At 46.4% G+C, this 17,876-nt stretch overlaps 1 protein-coding gene across 4 annotated transcripts in view; it reads left to right on the top strand.

The window, feature by feature from the left end:
• Elp3 (elongator acetyltransferase complex subunit 3) overlaps positions 1 to 17,208 on the top strand; it is a 76,122-nt gene extending 58,914 nt beyond the window's left edge. For 3 of the 4 annotated variants that reach the window (XM_004848407.4, XM_087216759.1, XM_087216757.1), the window contains one exon: positions 6,533 to 7,727. In XM_004848407.4, coding sequence (XP_004848464.1) covers positions 6,533 to 6,609 — 77 coding nt within the window. In that variant the 3' untranslated portion in view covers positions 6,610 to 7,727. Of the gene's footprint in view, positions 1 to 6,532; positions 7,728 to 17,022 lie in introns of those variants that run through there. The other variant, XM_087216758.1, reaches the window with a different exon arrangement.
• The last annotated feature ends 668 nt before the right edge of the window (positions 17,209 to 17,876 follow it).

Below are 17,876 nucleotides of genomic sequence, written 5' to 3'. Positions count from 1 at the left end.
TGGCCAGCCTCCCAGACCCCCATGGGAAAGGGTTCCCCTCTGTGAGCTGAGCATCCCCCATCCCATCCAGGACCCAGCAGCACCCTCTGCCTCATGAACGCCCCTCCCTCGGTCTGCGTTCCATCCAAAGTACACATTTGGAGCCTTCGTCATAATCACATTTGCAAATTACACAGGAAAGTACCCTCGAGTGGTGTTGAAGTCCTGGGGAGGGGCAGAGGCCAGGAGGAGGCCTCGGAGGCTGGTCGCTCCAGCCACACCTGGGTGTCGCTGTGGACGCCCCTCAGGGCATCTCCTCTCACCTTGACTCATTTCATCGTCATCATAGCTGGTAAAGCAGTGAAGATAAAAATATTTATCCTGCCTACAGAGAAGGAAAAAGGTCCCTGTGACACTGCTGAATTCTGGTTGTGGACTAGGTAACCTGGAGGAGAAAATAAAGCACCTTCCTCCTACCCCTGACCCTCATCTGCAGCTGCCAGCTCCGCACAGGGCACCCTGAGGACCCTGCGGCGGGGGGGGGGGGGGGGCAGCATCCCATGCCTGGGATGGAGTGGAGAGCTCAGTGGCTTGTGCAGCCCCGCGTGCGCCCTACAGGGGAGGGCCGGAGACTGAGCCAGCCTGCCGTCACTCTGGGAGGTTGGCTGACGTCAGCTCAGGAGAGTAATTGCTTTTTCCTGGCTGACTAACGAAAGGAAAGTTACTGGGACAGAGGACTTTCTAGGAGCCCTGCTAGGCATGGCGTGGAGATGGGAGCAGAGAGAGGCATTCATCGTGGTCCCTTCTGAGTTGGTGAAGGGCAGGCCTAAGACCTTTGGCAGCCTGGCCCACGGATTACAGAAACGGGGGAGATCTTTATTTCAAGAAATGGGAGGCACAAAGATACACTGCACCCATGGAGATTGTTTGTTTAGTTGTTTGGGTGAAAAGTAGGAGTCCAGACTGGCCAGAGGGCAGGCTTCCTCCCTGGGGTACTTGGAGCCTCTCAGAGCCCTGAGGTCATGGTCCTTGCTGGGTTGCTCTGTGTCGCTGCGAACAGGACAGGAGCTCAGTGGACACAAGGCCCGGAGCAAGCAAGGCCTAAGTACCTCTCCCAGCGCTGGGCAAAAGGAGAAGTCTGAAATCATCACTGAGAAATGCTGATTGTACCCCGGCAGTTGTAGCAGTTGTGTTAACCACACGCCCGGGCAATCAGACCATGCCTGACCCCTGCAGGGACTTTTGGGGTACCTGCGGGCTGGCTCGTCCTATGCAGCTGTGAGGCTGCCTCTCCCTGGCCTCTCAGCTCTCTGATGCTCAGTGTAGGTTGATGGCGTGTTGTTAAAACGAAGCCCTCTGCCCACCTGCACAGCCCCCTCACCCTCCCTCTGAAAGTCAGGGCGTCACCTTGATTTGACAGAGGATGCATAAAACAGCACAAACTCTCTCCAGGCGTGGAGCTGGGCACAGCCAAAGCAGGAAGGATTCACTGTGTTTTATGGCGTCCATTATCTGAGTGGAAGCCCCCGAAGCCCAGTGGATGGATTGGTCATCATTGAAGCTAGATAGTGGGCATATGGAGCTTCAGTAATACATTCCAGAATAAATCATTCCAGTTCTTGGGAAATAACATCTGTTCTGTAAATTAGAATAGAAATATAAAAAGAAATATTTCTGAAGGAACCGGGGGCAGTTTTAATTAGCTGGAGATAATAGTATAAATCAGAAAGCTACCTCTAACTCCCTTAACTGACAAGGTAGGAAATTTGTAACAAGGGAGGAATTTGTCAGGTTAAGAAGTCTTGTCCTCCAGCCCTTTTTTCTGGAGTCATTCCCCACGACCCAGCACATCACATGGAGCTCATTTTTAAAATATATCTTTCAGGAGCACATTCCTTTGTGTGTACACAACATGAAAATAACTAGAGGTAATAGAGCTGCAGGTATTTATTGCATTTTGATTATGTGCCAGTCACTGTAATGAGCCTGGATGATAGAAACCATTGACTTTTTTTTTTTTTGACACTGGGGATTGAACTCAGTACCTTGCATTTGCAAGGCCGGTGCAGTGCCAGTGAGCTAAATCCCTGGCCTGAAACCATTGATTTTAAAGAGCTGACATTCTAGCAGAGGGAAAGGGAGCACAGTGTGGTTGTAAAACAATAGATCTGTGATTAAAGTCCACACCTTGGCTGGAGGGAGGGGTTGGTGCATGGTGGCCCCTAAAGAGCAGCCACCCCACCAGCACCCAGACACCTGGCCTGGCCTGGCCTGCGAATCCTGGACTAGGAAGTAGTAAGGTCAGTGTTGGCAGACACAAAAGCTAAAGAGTCAGGTACGAAAGAGCTCGTATTCAGGCCAGGGTTTTGGTTGGAGCTGTACTTTGGCACATGCCATTGGTGATTTTAGGCTGGAGAATGGTGTGGTCAGAGCTGCCACCGGGAATTCTTTTCTAGGGAGACTTGACCTCTGATTATCTCTTCCTGTCCCTATGCTTACATGTGAGCTACAGTGTTTTCAGTTACAAGGAGTAGAAAATGCAGCTGCGGTGGGTTGTCCAGGGTTCAAATGTGTCCCCCAAAAGTGTGTGTGGAGGAAGCCCAGCCCCCAGGGTACGTTTGCAGAGCCTGTGAGGGCTGGAGCTGAGGAAGGTCCCTGGATCACAGACCTGCTGCCTGTGGGAAGGGCTGGTGTAGTTCTCAGCCGGCTCCACTCCCTTCTGTCTGTGGCTTCCAGTCTGGGATGTGACCGCTCATCCCACCCACGCTTCTGCCATTGCCATCTGCCTCTATGTGACCCAAGCCAGGCCCCAGCCAGCGCTGCGTCAGTGCCTGCCACCTGCCCGGGAGCCTCCTAAACCTACTTTAAAGCTGGACAAGCCTGTTTGCTTTATAAAATCAGCTTCCCTCAGCCATTTCATTACAGTAATGAAAATGGACCGATACAGTGGCTTAAACCTGACATGATTGGCCCTCGGAACCATTGTGCTAAATGAAGTAAGTTAGTCACAAAAGGGAAAATACTGCCCACTTCCGCTTACATGAGGTCTGAAGGAAGTGGGCTTCACAGAGGCAGAAAGTGGAGTGGGGGTTGCCAGGGACTGTGGAGTTACTCTTGACCAGGGGCTGGCAGAGTTTCAGTTTTACAGGATAAAAAAGCTCTGGAGGCGGATGCTGGTGAAGGCTGCACAGCAGCCTGAGTGTCCTCGGTGCCACTGAACTGCACAGCAAAAAAAGGTCACAGTGCACATTTTGTGTTGATTTGTATCATAAGGAAGATACTCCCAAACATGGCTTACACCAAATCGAAAATACACCCTTTGGAAACATGCCTGTAGATAGCAAAGCTCTGGACTGGGTCATTCCTGCTTCACCAGTATCAGAAGGAACCAGGCTGCCGCCATGCGCACATTCCTTCCGCCCTGGCAAGACAGCCATCTCAACCAGAAGTCACTTTCCACTTCCTGAGGATCAGGCTCAGAGCACAGAGGGCCCTAGCCGGGCTGGAGCCCCTGTCTGTCCACGCCTTGACTTCCTGTGGGGTGGACCTGCTCCAGCCTTTACCTCAGGTCAGTTCGGTCTGCACAAGGAAAAAGCAAAGCCTGCTGTCTGCTCCGAATGAATGAGCCAAGCCAGGAACTTCTTGTTATTTGGGGAGGAAACTAAGTTTAGGAACCGAACACATTTCTGGCCAGTGGGACTCGGAACAGAAAGCTCAGTGCTGAATGATTCCAGGTACGTGCGGTGCCCGTGACTGCTGCTCAGGGCTTCCTACTTGCTCTCCCATCCAACTCCTTCCTTATTTCACTGAATTCTTTGGGCAAATTGAGCTCTCAGCGCAATTGAAACAAACAGATGCGCTTTCTCAAGATTTTTTTTTTGGTCCCAGGGATCGAACTCAGGTCCTTACGCTTGCAAGGCACGCGGCGTAACCACTGAGGTAAATCCCCGGCCCTCAAGGTTTTTTTTTTAATTGAAGTATAACACACTTGATTTTTCACACAAGACTGGGGGTGCAGTTCACCCACGTTGTGGCAGATAACTACAGTTTTTGTGGCTGTATCATATTCCCTTGAATGAATATACCAGTTTTCCCATCCTACTGCTGATGAATATTTGGGTTCTTTCTAGTTTGGAGATGTATAAATAACATGCCTTTTCGTGAACATAAACATTTCTCTTTTCACTCAAGAGTGACGTTGCTGGGTAGTGGGGTACCCTGTGGCCCTAGACCCACAAATGATGTGTGCTCTTCTGATGAGAATCTCCTCTCTTCCCCGAGCCTGAGCTGCTGCCTGCGCCCATTTCTCTTCATGTCTTTGTCTTTCTCTTGCTGTACAGCAAAGCCCAAGTCAAACAGAAGCAGTGATAGTAACACAGGAAAGGTGAAGAGTTGCCCTTGGGGTGCTCCAAGCAGACAGCAGCCTGGGCAGAGCCCGGGAGCTGGAGGCGGAGTCCGAGTAAACTTGTGGATGCTGGGAAGATCCCCGGGGAGACCAGTAGCTGTGTGCAGCTCAGCTGCCTCCGTCACGACAGCTTCTGTACCACGTGCTTAACACCGAAAAGATCTTGAAACAAACATGGGAAATCCTGTTCCCAAATAGCAAATGTTTAGGTTAAAGATTAGGATAGACTTGCAAAAGCTAACAAGTATTTGCTTTCCTGCTGGGAGCTTTTGTCTTCCATTTAATTTACTCGTTAAATATTTATTGGACACAATCAATACCAATCGCTCAAAACCCGATGGTGAACAGGGTACACTGGAAGTGACACCATGGAGCTGGCAGCCCGGAAGCAGCCATAGCTCGGCACCTAGAACCTCGGAGGTGTGGCCTAGCACAGAGGCCAGGGGCCTGCACGGAAGTAACTCGGGCTGAGGTGTAGAGAGCCTGATGCTAGGGAAGGAACCAGGCAAGCCCAGGGGAGCCAGAGACAGTTGGAATTCACTGCAGCATCGCAGGGAGAGGAACCCAGAGACATCCCCAGACACCCAGTCCCGAAGTGCTGGCAGCCTCAGCTGCAGCCACCAGCCTCTCTGAGAGATTTGTCTTCTCCAGACTCTGGACAGAGGGTTTCTGTCCCATTTATTCCTCAGCATCCTAGAGATTCAGGTCTGCTGTTACAGACGAGAAAGTGGAGGTTGGGGAATTCGGGAAAAGGTATAGATCTCAAGCCTGTGTCTCCCTGGTCCAGAAGCCCCTGCCCTAACCACGCCTGTGAGCCAGGCTCTGCCCTCAGCTCAGTGCTTACCCGTGGTCAGGCGTTCTTTGACAGACATCACTTGGGAGAGTGTATCGCAAACTTAAGTCTTAAACAAGTCCCTTTTAAAGAAAGAAAGTCCATGGACCTTAAGTCTTGATTTCAATCAGTTAACATTCCTTAAATACTGAGACAGCAAGAAATACCTAACAGCTCTCTGGCCGCCTTTTCTGACACAGAGCTCCTAAAGCCCTTGGAACTTCCTAGGTAGTGGGAGGTGACTCTTGGTGGAACCCTTGATAGGGGCTGGTCCCCAAGGAACTGAGCCTTGGTTAGAAGCTTGAAGCTTTCCGCTCCACCCCCATCCTGGGGGAGAGCAGGGGCAGGAAGCTGAGTTAATAATCGATCTTGCCTGCACAATGAAGCCCCTAAAAATCCCAAAAACCTGGGTTCCGAGAGCTCTCTGGATGGTGAATGCATCCATGCGCTGGGAGGGTGACACACCCTGCACCTGGCTGTTCATCTGTACCCTTTGTTGCGTCCTTTAATAAACCAGTAAACATTAAGTAAACATCCCTCTGGGTTCTGCAAGCCCTTATAGCAGGTATCTCTGAGGAGGCTCTGTGGGAGCCCCCAAACTGTAGCCAAGCCAGACAGAAAAAACCAGGTAGACCCACATGTACAAGTGATGTCTGAAGTTGGGGACAGTCTTGTAAAGCCAAGCCTCAACCGCATGGGGCCTGTGCCAACTGAGCAGCTGGTGTCAGATCTGAGTTAAGTTGTGGGCCACCCGGTTGGTGCCCACAGAGCAGTGGAGGATTGCACAGTACAAACACCCCACCTTTCAGCCAACTCACCTCTCTGAGGCTGGGGAGGGAGAGACTTGTCCGGAACCCCTTCTGTGCCTTGAACTCTGGCACCAACCTGGTTGGTTGCGTGCACCTTTGCTTGCAGGGCCATGTCAGGTAACCAGGTACCCTGGACGTCCTTTGGAGTCCAGGAGTCTCACACGGTAGGCCCCCCGTCCTCATTCTCCTGCAGCACTGCTCGAGGGTGCCACCCAGGCCCTGAAACGGCGAGCGTGCACATTTGCTGGGGCCCACGGATATGCAGGACGCGTACCACATGCTGTGTTAGCATCAAGGAAAGAGACTTGCTTCTGCCCACACAGCAGCTGCTGTATTTTTATACAGCTTGAATTCAACATGATAAAAATGTTGCAAACTTATTAAACTGGGACTCCACCTGGAAGGGGGTTTGGCCTCTGAAGGAGCTCAGGGGGCGGCAGTTGCTGACGTGGGAAGGTTACTACAGGGATGCTGATTAGACCTCTCTCCACTTTGGCTTCTCCACAGGAGTTGGCACCAGGAATTATTATAGGAAGATTGGCTACAGATTACAAGGCCCGTACATGGTGAAGATGCTAAAATAATGGCCACCGCAATCCCCCTTCATGCAGCACCCTCCCTGGCAGAAGACAGCAGATCCGCAAAGCAGACGGACCTCCACTGTCCCCTGACGAGGACGGCACCTCCTCCTGTGGCTGCGGTGACTGGGAACTTCCTTCAAAGCTGGGCCACAGGAGCCTGGAGCCACCCTCACCTGTGTGTGCCCAAGAAGTCTCTTCAGTTTTAGAGGTTTAATGATTTCTCCAATTTTCACAGTCTGCATGTGGGCTGCAGGTGACCTGTTTTTATTCACCGACAAGAGCAGATCAGCTGATTTGCACAGCGTAGCTCGTGAAGTGGGACTCGTGATAGTCATTTGAGGAGCAGCCTCGGGAGAAAGCTATTTATGTACTCTAGGGATGAAAGTCAAGTTGGGACATATAAAAACCATCACGCTTGGCTCCCTGGCCTTTAACTACATAATGCATTTACCCAGGAGTTAAGAAAATGAGCTTTTATGTTAATGGAAATGGTTACCATGCTGATGCTTTGACAGAAGGCTGATGGGGAAAGAGGAGTCAGGCTAAGGTTTTGTGTTAAACTTGATGGCAGCTGTCGCCAGCCCCTGCCGTCCGGGAGCATGCCCTGCGCTGGCCATCAGAGCCTCCTGTGTCCAGGCGAGGCTGTCTGTACTTCCCATACACTGCTGATGCAGAGCAGTGTGGAAAGCCGTGGGGAGGTGCTGGAGAGGCCTGGGCTGTCCGTCCGTCCATCCGTCTGTCCTCAGCAGGCAGCATCCACCAGGAACAGTCAGGTGTGTGGCCCTCAGGCAAGATTTGCTTCCAGCCACAGAAGCTGTTCCCTGCATTTCATTAAAAGTGGATGTTGATTTGTGTTTAAGGCAGAAAGATGAAACTTTAGACTCAGCTGTGAAAGCAACAAAATGGAAAGCAGGCTCCAACGTAAAACTCGGGGAGTGATTGTTGTTTTCAGAGGCCTGTCTTGTACAGCTGCTTCCAGAGACCTCCTCGGTAACATGCTCAGGAGCCTCAGTCTCTCCGGGGCAGCTCCTGCTGGGACAGCATGGCTTCACCCTGGGCCCTGGGTTCTGTGTCACTCACAAAGTCTAAAGGCCTGAAAATAAAAGTCCTCAATGCACGGAGTCATGTGGTTTCGGTTTTTGGGTTTCCATGTCCCTGTAAATGCAGTGACATTTGCCTTGAGTTCACAGGTTCCAGTTTCCAACCTGTGACACTACTCATTTTCTCCTGTGTGCCTTTTGCCACTTCATTAAGCCGCTGCGAGGCAAACGGTGTGGCTTTCTATGGGCGCACTGGGGCACTCCAACAGCATTCCATGGGTGTGGCTTAATTAGGCTCTTTTTCCCTACAAAAGTAAAACTGTTTATTAAGGCACTGGCTGTCACACACACTGTCCAGGAGGTGGCGCGCCACCTACCACTTGCCCTGGGTGCACAAGGGTCTCCCTGAGCTCGTGCACAGAGAAGGGGGAAGCACCCTCACCTCTCTGGCCTTCCGTTCAACAGCCATTGCTCAGGACAAGTGAGAAATATCACTAAACGGTGATGTTTTATGAGCCATGGTTTCTATTCTAATGAAGCAGCTTCTCTACAATGTGTGACCTTGGACCAGTAAACTGAATTTTTCCTCATCTGTAAATGAGAATAATAGTACTGCCTCCCCAGATGTTAGGTGGCTCGTGTACATCAGGTTCTTAGAACAGGGTCTGTAGGGCATAAGACACACTGGAAGCACCAGCTAATGTTACTGACATCTAACAAGTATGATATTGGGCCCATTTTTTTAGGGAGGGAGTTTCTAATCAGCTAACAGAATCTCCTTTTTTTCCCTGCGCTGTTTTTGTAGAAAGCATCTGGTGCTGAGGCCCTGCCTCTCCATCCTCTAGTCTGCCTTTCGCTCCCATTCATGGAAGTCTAGCATTGCAAATTGTCGGAAATATGCCTTAGGAGATGAGATACTAGCTGAGGTGGCAGCAGGAAAAAGCTGCTTTTTTTTTTTTTTTCTTTTGTCACCAGGGATCAAACTCTGGTCCTTGCGCTTGCGCAGCAGGCGATGAAACCACTAAGCCAAATCCCCAGCCCGGAAAAAGCTTCTTTAAATGCCAGCATCACTCAGGGGGCTTTCCAGAAGCTGTCCAGTGTCAGTGTGCTTGGCTGATCTGCAGTGCCCGAACCAGAAGCCATGTCCACCAGGGAGTCCCACCAAGCGAGTCCTCTGCCATTGGTGGCAGGAGCAGGCGTGTGTCTCTGTAGTAGAGTCACCTACACCAGCAGGGCCTTCATGCTTCTGAGACTTAGAATTCCAAGTAAAGCAGTGACTCAGCCAGCCTTTCTCAGGCCGCACTGTGCCACTCTTCCTGCTTGGGAGTCAGGAGGTGGAGTTTTCAGCTCACATTGAAGAGGGTGTTAATGGGTACTGAGCACCAAGTACTAAGCACTGTGCTGGCATGGTTATTTTATCCTCACCCCAGCTGGTGAGGAAGGTCTTGTATCACCATCCAGCTTTTATACCTGCAGGGAGTGGATGTGTGGATGACTTCATTAGAGAGAAGGCAAAGGAAGCAGTCTGCTCTTTGTACTTAAATAAGAAAAGCTTGTTCGGGTTCTAAAGGTTGTATATGCTCACTCTAACAAATGTAAAAGGGACCGAAAAGCACATGAGCTGAACACTAGCAAAGACGACTGTGGTTGACAGTAGCAAGTGTCCCCCCAACCCACACACACACACAGTTTATATAAAGCAGCCACACTGTGCGTGGACTCAGCAGAACACCAGGTGAGCGTCCTCCCATGTCAGTGTAGATCTGTTCCCCCTTAGCGTTGACCACCAGGCTGTCCGCTGTCTGCAAGGGTGCTGTGGCTTGGATGCATCCCCCAAAGTTCATGTGTTGGAAATTTAATCCCCAACACAACCATGCTGAGAGGGGACCCTTGAAGAAGTGATGAGGTCTCCAGGGCTCTGCCCTCCAGAAGGGATTAATACTCAGATTGCAGACTAGGTTCCTGTTTCTTTTTTCCTTTTGCAATATAGAACCCAGGCCTTTGCACTGAGCTATATACCAGCCCTTTTTTATTTTGAGTCAGGGTGTCACTAAGTTGCCCAGGGTGGGCTCAAACTTGTAAGCCGTCTGCCTCAGCCTCTCTTGAGTGCTGGAATTACAGGCATGCACCACCACCCCTGGCTGCTTCTTGCCCTTCTGCTTTTCACTGTGGGACGGCACAGCAAGAATCCCCCACAGAAGCAGGTCGTTTGACCTTGGACTTCCAGCCTCCATAACTGTAAGAAATAAATCTTGGTTCCTTAAAGAATACCCAGCATCGTGTATTCTGTGATAGAGCAAAAGACTGGTTCAAGGTACCACCATTTAAGGAAGCAGGGTTCTGTGTCTAATCCATGTAGGTTCTCACTGTCGGAACACTTAGAATCAGGTTTTAAGCACAGGGCTGTGCAAACGTGCAGATTGAATCCTAAGATTCACCTTAGATTTTTTCTTAAGCGGATTCACTCATCCAAGGCCAATGGCCTATGTTCTGCCCTAAGGTTGTCCCCTACCTTCCCACTCCTCGAGCATGGCCTGCCTCATGGGTTGAGAGGGGAGCAAGCCTCTCTGTCTGCTGCTTGGCCTGTCTCGTTCAGAAGGTAGCAGCACCCTCGATCATGACCAATCCCATCACACAAAATGTCAGGGCGCCTGCTGGCTGGGAGGCACTGGAGCGTGAACGTCCTTTATTGAGGTCTCTCCTCCCTTGATGTATGGCTTTGAGTCATGACCATTCCATGCCAGCTGCAGCACCCTGGAGAAGGTCACCCTCTTGTCTCAGGTTAGAAAATGTGAGCATGGGGAGACGTGACGGTACCTGCTGTCACCACCAGGGCAGGCAGGGGACAGGCTGTCAGTACAGACCCCACTCCCACCACCCCCAGGAAGAGCAGCCTGGTGTTTTGCCACCAGGGTTCAGGGATTGCTGCTGCTTCTGGCCAGTTCTGTAGGGACAGGATGTGGTCACCTCATGTTCAGGCAGTGGGCAGAGGGTCACCACACCTACCCAAGGAAAGGAAAGGACAGGAGCCCTGGAGACCAGGGACAGGAGCTGTGTGTTGAGCAGAGTGCCGTGCCTGGAGTCCCTCATGAGCACCCTGGGAGGGGAGCACTGTGGTCTCCCTTGGCCAGGGACATCCCACAGTTCAAACCAGGGAAGTGACGAGCCAGGCCACAAGGTAGCCAGTAGAGAGCTGGTTGTGAAGGCAACGAGCTGATATTGGCACACTTGCAAAATTTCAAGGATTCTCATACCTGGGAACAGAGGTGGCATGAGGGTTTCTAAAATAAAGGTTCAGGCTGGCAGGAGGGTTGGAAAAGGGTCAGACTTGAAGCAGACAATGTTTGCCCCACCCCAGCTGCCCAAGCCCCACTTGGCACAACCACCAGGGAGCTCCCTCGAGGGAGTGCCCTTGATGAAGCAGCCAGAAGAAACATCCAGACAAGGAGTGTGGGAGTGGGAAACATGGAATGAAAGAGCCAGGGGCAGAACTGGAACAAACACTGAAAGTCTCTGTTGTAGAAAGCAGTGGACACTTCTGAGTTAAAAGGAAGATTCAGTCCACACATCTCATTTTGCTTCTTTCCAGCACACACAAGACTAAGGTGAATGAGTTCTCTTAGTAACACATAAACAAGCAGGATATGGCAGTGCACACCTGTGATCCTAGCTACTCAGGAGGCTGAGGCAGGAAGATCAATAGTTCAAGAGCAGCTTGGATGATGTAAAGAAACCCTGTCTCAAATTTTAAAAATAAATTAAAAGGGATGCAGTGGGCTGGAGGCAGTCTGGATTGAGCGCAGGGTGTTTGAGTTCCTGGGCTACATTTGCCGTGGGTTCCAGGTCAAGTATATAATCAATTTGGAGTCTACCTTTGGCTAAGGTATTAGACCTCAGGCTTCTGAGAGGATGGTGGAATGGTGAATAGTAGAGAAACAGCCTCTCCTAGATTTGGTGTCGAGACACTGGAATATACCAACATGAACAAGAGAAGAAGGAGGAAAGTGGGTCCGTGAGACCCAGAAAGGATCTGAAATGAGAATTGGAGCCAGTGGGAAGAGCAAAGAAAGAGACCTCGATGCAGAAGAAGGAGGTGGCAAGCAGTGCTTCCTCCTTGAGCCCTGACTCCATGGGAGGGATGGCTTGAACCTGCAGCTGCAGGATGGCTACTGGCAACCCCAGAGGCCTCCACAGTGAAATGCACCAGTGGAATGTAGCAGTGAATGCAGCAGACTGCAGTGGCTGGTGAGTTATTCGGGTTCAGATGGCCTCCAGGAGAGGACAGTTAGCCAATAGCCTTCTTGGAGAGAGGACAACTGAGCTTGGAACTCAGAGCAGCTGCAGTCTGGCTCCATATAGCAGCTCCCAGTGTCAGGGTGAGCTGGAATCAAGTTCATCAGCAGGAGTCAAGGAACCAAGTTCAAGCTGGCAGGAGTCACACAGAGTGTTGTAGGCTGAACAAATTGGGTTCCAGCCTTACAGCCAGAAATCAGCTTGAACTTCAGTGAGACTAAAGATGCATACTTGCTGGGATTATCCACTACCCCACCAGTAAATGTATGTCTGGCTTGCTGGGATTAATCAACAGGGATCTGGGATCTGAGCACTCTGTTTACCAGTGACAGCGGAGACATGCCCTGAAGTGAACTTTTTCTTCCTCTTCCTCTTCCTCTTCTTCTTCTTTCTTCTTTCCTTTTTTTGTTTTTGTTTTTGTTTTTGGTACTGGGGATCGAACTCGGGTCCTTGCACCTGCGAGGCAGGCGGCAGAACCACTGAGCTAAATCCCTGGCTGCTTTTTGTTTTGTTTTGCTTTTTCTTGATTGTTTTTGTTTTATATGAGAGCAAACATTGTTTCTAGTTTTTGTTGTTGTTGTTGTTGTTGTTTTGTTCTGTTCTTGTTTTTACTTCTTCCTTCTCTCTTTCCCCCCTTCTTCACCAGTTTCCCAAAGTTCTCATAATCTTCCTTTGGCCTCTAGCCTTGCTTCTAATCTCTTCTTCTTTTTCTTGTTTCTCTATTTTTCCCCTCCAACCCTTTTAAATTTTCCCCCAGTGGCCATAATGAGGACATATTTACTGTATACAATTTACTGGTTCACTGTAGATTTTGTTACATAATCAAAAATATAGTTCATATGGTTAAATTAATAGTAGCAAATTAATATTTTTCTATTACTTTCTCATTTTCTAGGCTGTGTTTGGTGCTATTATTATTGCTGTTTGTACTACTTTAGAGAAGGAGACATAACTGTTCTAATAAGTTGTTCTTCTTGGTATGCTAAGACTGAGATTGCCTGAGGGTCATAAACAATCCTATAGGCCAGTGCCAAAGAACCAGCAGCTAAGCCAAATAGGCAGCAACTTCTCGTCCCCAACCAATTGAAGAGGTAGGATCTTGCAACAGTCTCAAAACCCAAAAACCAGCTACACCTGGAAGACATCTCTGAGAAATAGTCATTTCCCAAGGGTTTTCAATACTAGCAATAAAGCTATTTGCTATAAGCAATTTACAAGCATCAACTAGGAATTAAACTAAAAAAAAATAGAAAATTAGAAGATACTTAAGCAAGAGGAACCCCAGAATGCCAGCTCACCAAAGGCAAACCCAGAGGGCAGTGAGGTAGAACAATTTGAAAGCCACCCAACTGGACTCTCTGAAGTGGTAGCAGCAGAAGTAACAATGAATGATTCCAGATGAATGAGGCTCTAGAAAAAAATCAAATGAGAAATAATTCCTCAGATAACTACAGAGATGGTGACCTTAATGAAAGACATGGTTAGTGACCCTAGAGCAGATACAGAAAAAAAAAATAGAGAAGTTTAGGAAAATGATAGAAACCAAGATTCAAACAGACTACATACTAGTTTAAGTACATGCTTAAGTAAATGCAAGGGAATTGAAATCATCCCATATTATCAGACCATAGTGCAATCAAATTGGAAATCAATGGCAAAAGAAACCACAAAAATTTCATAAACAGATGGAAATTAAATAACATCCTCTTGAAAAACCAATGGGTCATAGATGAAACTAAAGGAGAAATTAGTTTCTACAATTAAACGATAATGCCAATACAATATAGCAGACCTTATGGGATGCAATGAAAGCAGTTCTACAAGGGATATGTATAGCGGTAAATTCTCATATTCAAAGGAAGCTCAAATAACCTAGTGTTGAACCTCAGTCTTCTAGAAAAAGAAGAGCAAGTCAAGCCCAAGCTCATATGAAGAAGGAAATTATAAAGATCAGAGCAGAAATTAATGCAGTGGAGACTAAGTAAATAATACAAAGAATCAATGAATCAAGTTGGTTCTTTGACAGATTAAATAAAATTGACAAACCCTTAGCCAATCTTATCAAAAAAAGGAAAGACTCAGATCCATGCAATTAGGAATGAAAAGAGTGAAATCACAACAGATCCTTCAAAAATCCAGAAGATCATCTATACCTACTTCAAGAACCTGTATTCTAATTCAGTGGAAAACACAGAAGAAATGGACAGATTCCTAGATACATGTCAATTGCCAAAGCTGAATCAAGAAGATATAAAAATTCTAAATAAACCAATATCAGTAAATGAAATTGAAGATGTAACTAAAAACCTACCAACAAAGAAAAGCCCAGGCCTTGACAGATTCACTGCTGAATTCTACAAGAAATTTAGAGAAGTCTTAATGCCACTACTTCTCAAACTCTTTAATGAAATTGAAAGGGAAGCAGTACTCCCAAATTCATTCCTGGAAGCAAGCATTACCCTTATACCAAAACCAGAGAAGGACCCAACCTAAAAAAGAACTACTGGCCAATCCCTTGATGAACGTAGATAAAAAAATCCTCAATAAGATATTGGCAAATAATGCAGCAAATCATCAAAAAGATTATAAACCATGACCAAGTAGGATTCATACCAGGGATGCAGGGATGGTTCAATATATGCAAATCAGTAAATGTAATACACTGTATTAACAAAACCAAGGACAAAAACCATATAATTATCTCATTGGATGCAGAAAAAGTGTTTGACAAAATCCAACACCCATTCATGATAAAAACCCTACTCAATCTGATAAATGCTACCTATTACAAACCAACAGCCAGCATCTTACTAAACTGTCAAAAACCAAAAGCTTTCACTCTAAAATCAGGAACAAGACAAGGGTGTCCAGTATCATCACTCTTATTCAATATAGTCCTGGAAACATTAGCCAGCGAAATTAGACAAGAGAAAGAAGTAAAAAGAATAAGGGCAGGAAAGGAAGAAGTTAAATTATCATTATTTGCAGATGACATGATACTCTACATAGAAGACCCCAAAAACTCCACCAAAAGAATTCTAGATTTAATAACCAAATTCAGTAGCATAGCTGGATACAACACTCAAAAATCAATAGCTTTCCTGTACACAACTAACAAACTCACTGAGAGAGAAATGAGGGAAACCACACCTTTCACATTAACATCCAAAAAAATGAAATACTTAGGAATCAATCTAATGAAATTAGATTGTACATGGATTGTACATTAGATGTACATTGAAAACTACAGTACTCTGAAAAAAAGATCAAAGGGGATATCAGAAAATGGAAAGATACTTCTTGTTCTTGGGTAGGAAGAATCAATACAATGAAAATGGCCATACTTCCAAAATTGTTATACAGATTTAATGCACTCCCCATCAAAATACCAATAGCATATCTCACAGAATTAGAGAAAACAATCCTAAAATTCATTTGGAATTTTAGAGACCTAGAATAGCAAAACCAATTTTGGGCAGCAAAGGCAAAGGGGGCATCATAACTGCTGACTTGAAATTATCCTACAAAACTACTGTTTTAAAAACAGCATGGTACTGGCATAAGAAAAAAAAACCCAGACCCAAGGATCAATGGAATGGATTAGAAGATTCAGAAACAACTCTAAACATACTCAACCACCTTGTCTTTAACAAAGGAGCCAAACATTTTCACTGGGAGAAAGATAACCTCTTTAATAAATGGTACTGGGAAAACTGGCTTTCCAAATGCCAAAGATTAAAACTACACCCATATCTCATCATGCACTAAACTAAAATTGAAATGAATCAAAGATCTAAATATTAAAACAGACACACTAAATCTGCTGTAAGATAGAATAGGTAAAACTCTTAAAAACATTGGTGTAGGCAAAGATTTTATGAACAAAACCCCAATTGCATAGGAACTATCACAAACAATCAACAACTGATCCCCCCCCAAAAAAATTTGCACAGCAAAAGGAAACAGCAACACAGTGAAGAGACAACCCAAACTGTGAGAAAAAATTTTTGCCAGCTGTTCCTCAGACGAAGGACAAATATCTAGAATATATAAAGAACTAAAAAAAAAAATCAGACCCCCCCAAATTTAAAGACCCAATACAAAAATGGCCATCTGAAATGTGTAGACACTTCTCAGATGCAGTAGAACTGGCAAGTAAATGTACAAAAAAAATGTTTATCACTGGTCTTTCGAGAGATGCAAATTAGAACAATGCTGAGCCATCTTACTGTAGAAAGAATGACTATTATCAAGAAACCAACCAATAACAAATGCTTGTGGGGCTGTGGGGGAAAAGGAACCCTTCTCAACTGTTGGTGGGAGTGTAGACTGGTGCAGCCACTGTGGAAATCAGTATAGAGATTTCTCAAAAAACTAGGATCAGAGGTCCCATTTGACCCAATTATTCCCCTTCTTGGTTTCTTCCCAAAAGAATTAAAAGCATCATACCACAGTGATACATGCACACCCATGTTTACAGCAGCACAGTTTGTAATAGCTAGATCTTGGAAACAGCCCAAATGCCCATCAACTGGTGACTGGATAATGAAGATGTGAGTACTACTCTGCCATAAAAAAAGGATAAGCTTCAGACATTTCTAGCTAAATGGATGCACATTGAGACCACACTTTTAAGTGAAATAAATCCAACACGTGTTTAAGTACTGCATGTTTCTCTGGTGTGAGAAATGAAAAATGTAAATAGGACCAAAATGTATAATATTGGGAAATGGGAAGAAAATGTTCAAAATGAGAAGGGAAACAAGGGAAGAGGGAGGAGAAAAAGAAGGAGAGGATAAGAAAAGAAGAATAGAAGGGAAAATGGAGACAAAGCTTTTGTAAATAAGAAGGGGAAGGCTGGGGATTTAGCTCAGTGGTTTCACCAGCTGCTGCACAAGCACAAAGACTCAAGTTTGATCCCTGGTACCAAAAAAAAAAAAGGGAGGGGAAGAGAGGTTGAAGGGAGGGGAGAGGAATGGGAAGAAAGAAGCAATATATATCATGTACAGGTAAAAATTCCCTATGATGAATGTTATATCTAAAATGTACCAATAATGTTATTTTATTTTTTGGTACATTTTAGATACACTGAGGACAAAAGGCCTGTAAGTTTGATGGGAAGTGGAAAAGTTATGCCTACAGAGGATGGAGAATCAGAATGGCTTTGGACTTCTGAACAGCAACTCTTAACTCAAGAAAGGAAAAAATGCCTTCAAAATTCTGAAGGAAAAACGTTTCCAATCCAGAATTCTATCCTCAGCCACATTATGAGTTAGTTTAAAGGACAGAATAAAATCATTTTCCAACATTTAAGGTCTCAAAAGTTTACTTTCCTTGTACTTCTCTATAAACTCCACTTGCTAGAGGTGGAAGATACTGAACAGACCAAAGGCAAAAATGTCTGGGGAGCAAGACTGAAGATGAGACCAGGAGGCTTGAGAAATATATAAACTTCCTGGAGAGTGGAAAGTAGAATCACTAAAAATTAAAGTACCATAGGGGGGAATTGTAAGGAAATTGTAAGGAATTGTTAAATACACACTAAAAAGATAGTAACATTAAGACCAAACATATGTGTTAGATAGCTTTCCATTACTGTAACAAAATACCTGAGGTAATCAACTTAAAAAGAAGAAAGGTTTGTTTTGGTTCATGGTTTCAATCTCAATTGGCCCTATAGCTTTGGCCTGTGGTGATGCAGCACATCATTGCAAGAACCATGACCTCTTAGAACAAAAAAGACAAAAGAGAAAGAACAGCATTCCACTCTCCCCTTTGAGGACTCGTTTGCCCACCCCTCCACCCCCATGACCAAAGGATACCCCACTAGACACAATGTCATAAAAATTTCCAGGCTGAAGACCAAGCCTTTGACACATGGGCCCATTGGGAATATTCCAGATCCAAATGAGCAATACACTTGGGATTTTAACAAAC

This window comes from Heterocephalus glaber, unplaced genomic scaffold (genome assembly GCF_053883595.1).
Source record: "Heterocephalus glaber isolate CG9 unplaced genomic scaffold, H.glaber_assembly_v1.0 deba00001460, whole genome shotgun sequence".
Lineage (NCBI taxonomy): Eukaryota > Metazoa > Chordata > Mammalia > Rodentia > Bathyergidae > Heterocephalus > Heterocephalus glaber.
This window is presented reverse-complemented; position numbering and strand designations above follow the sequence as displayed.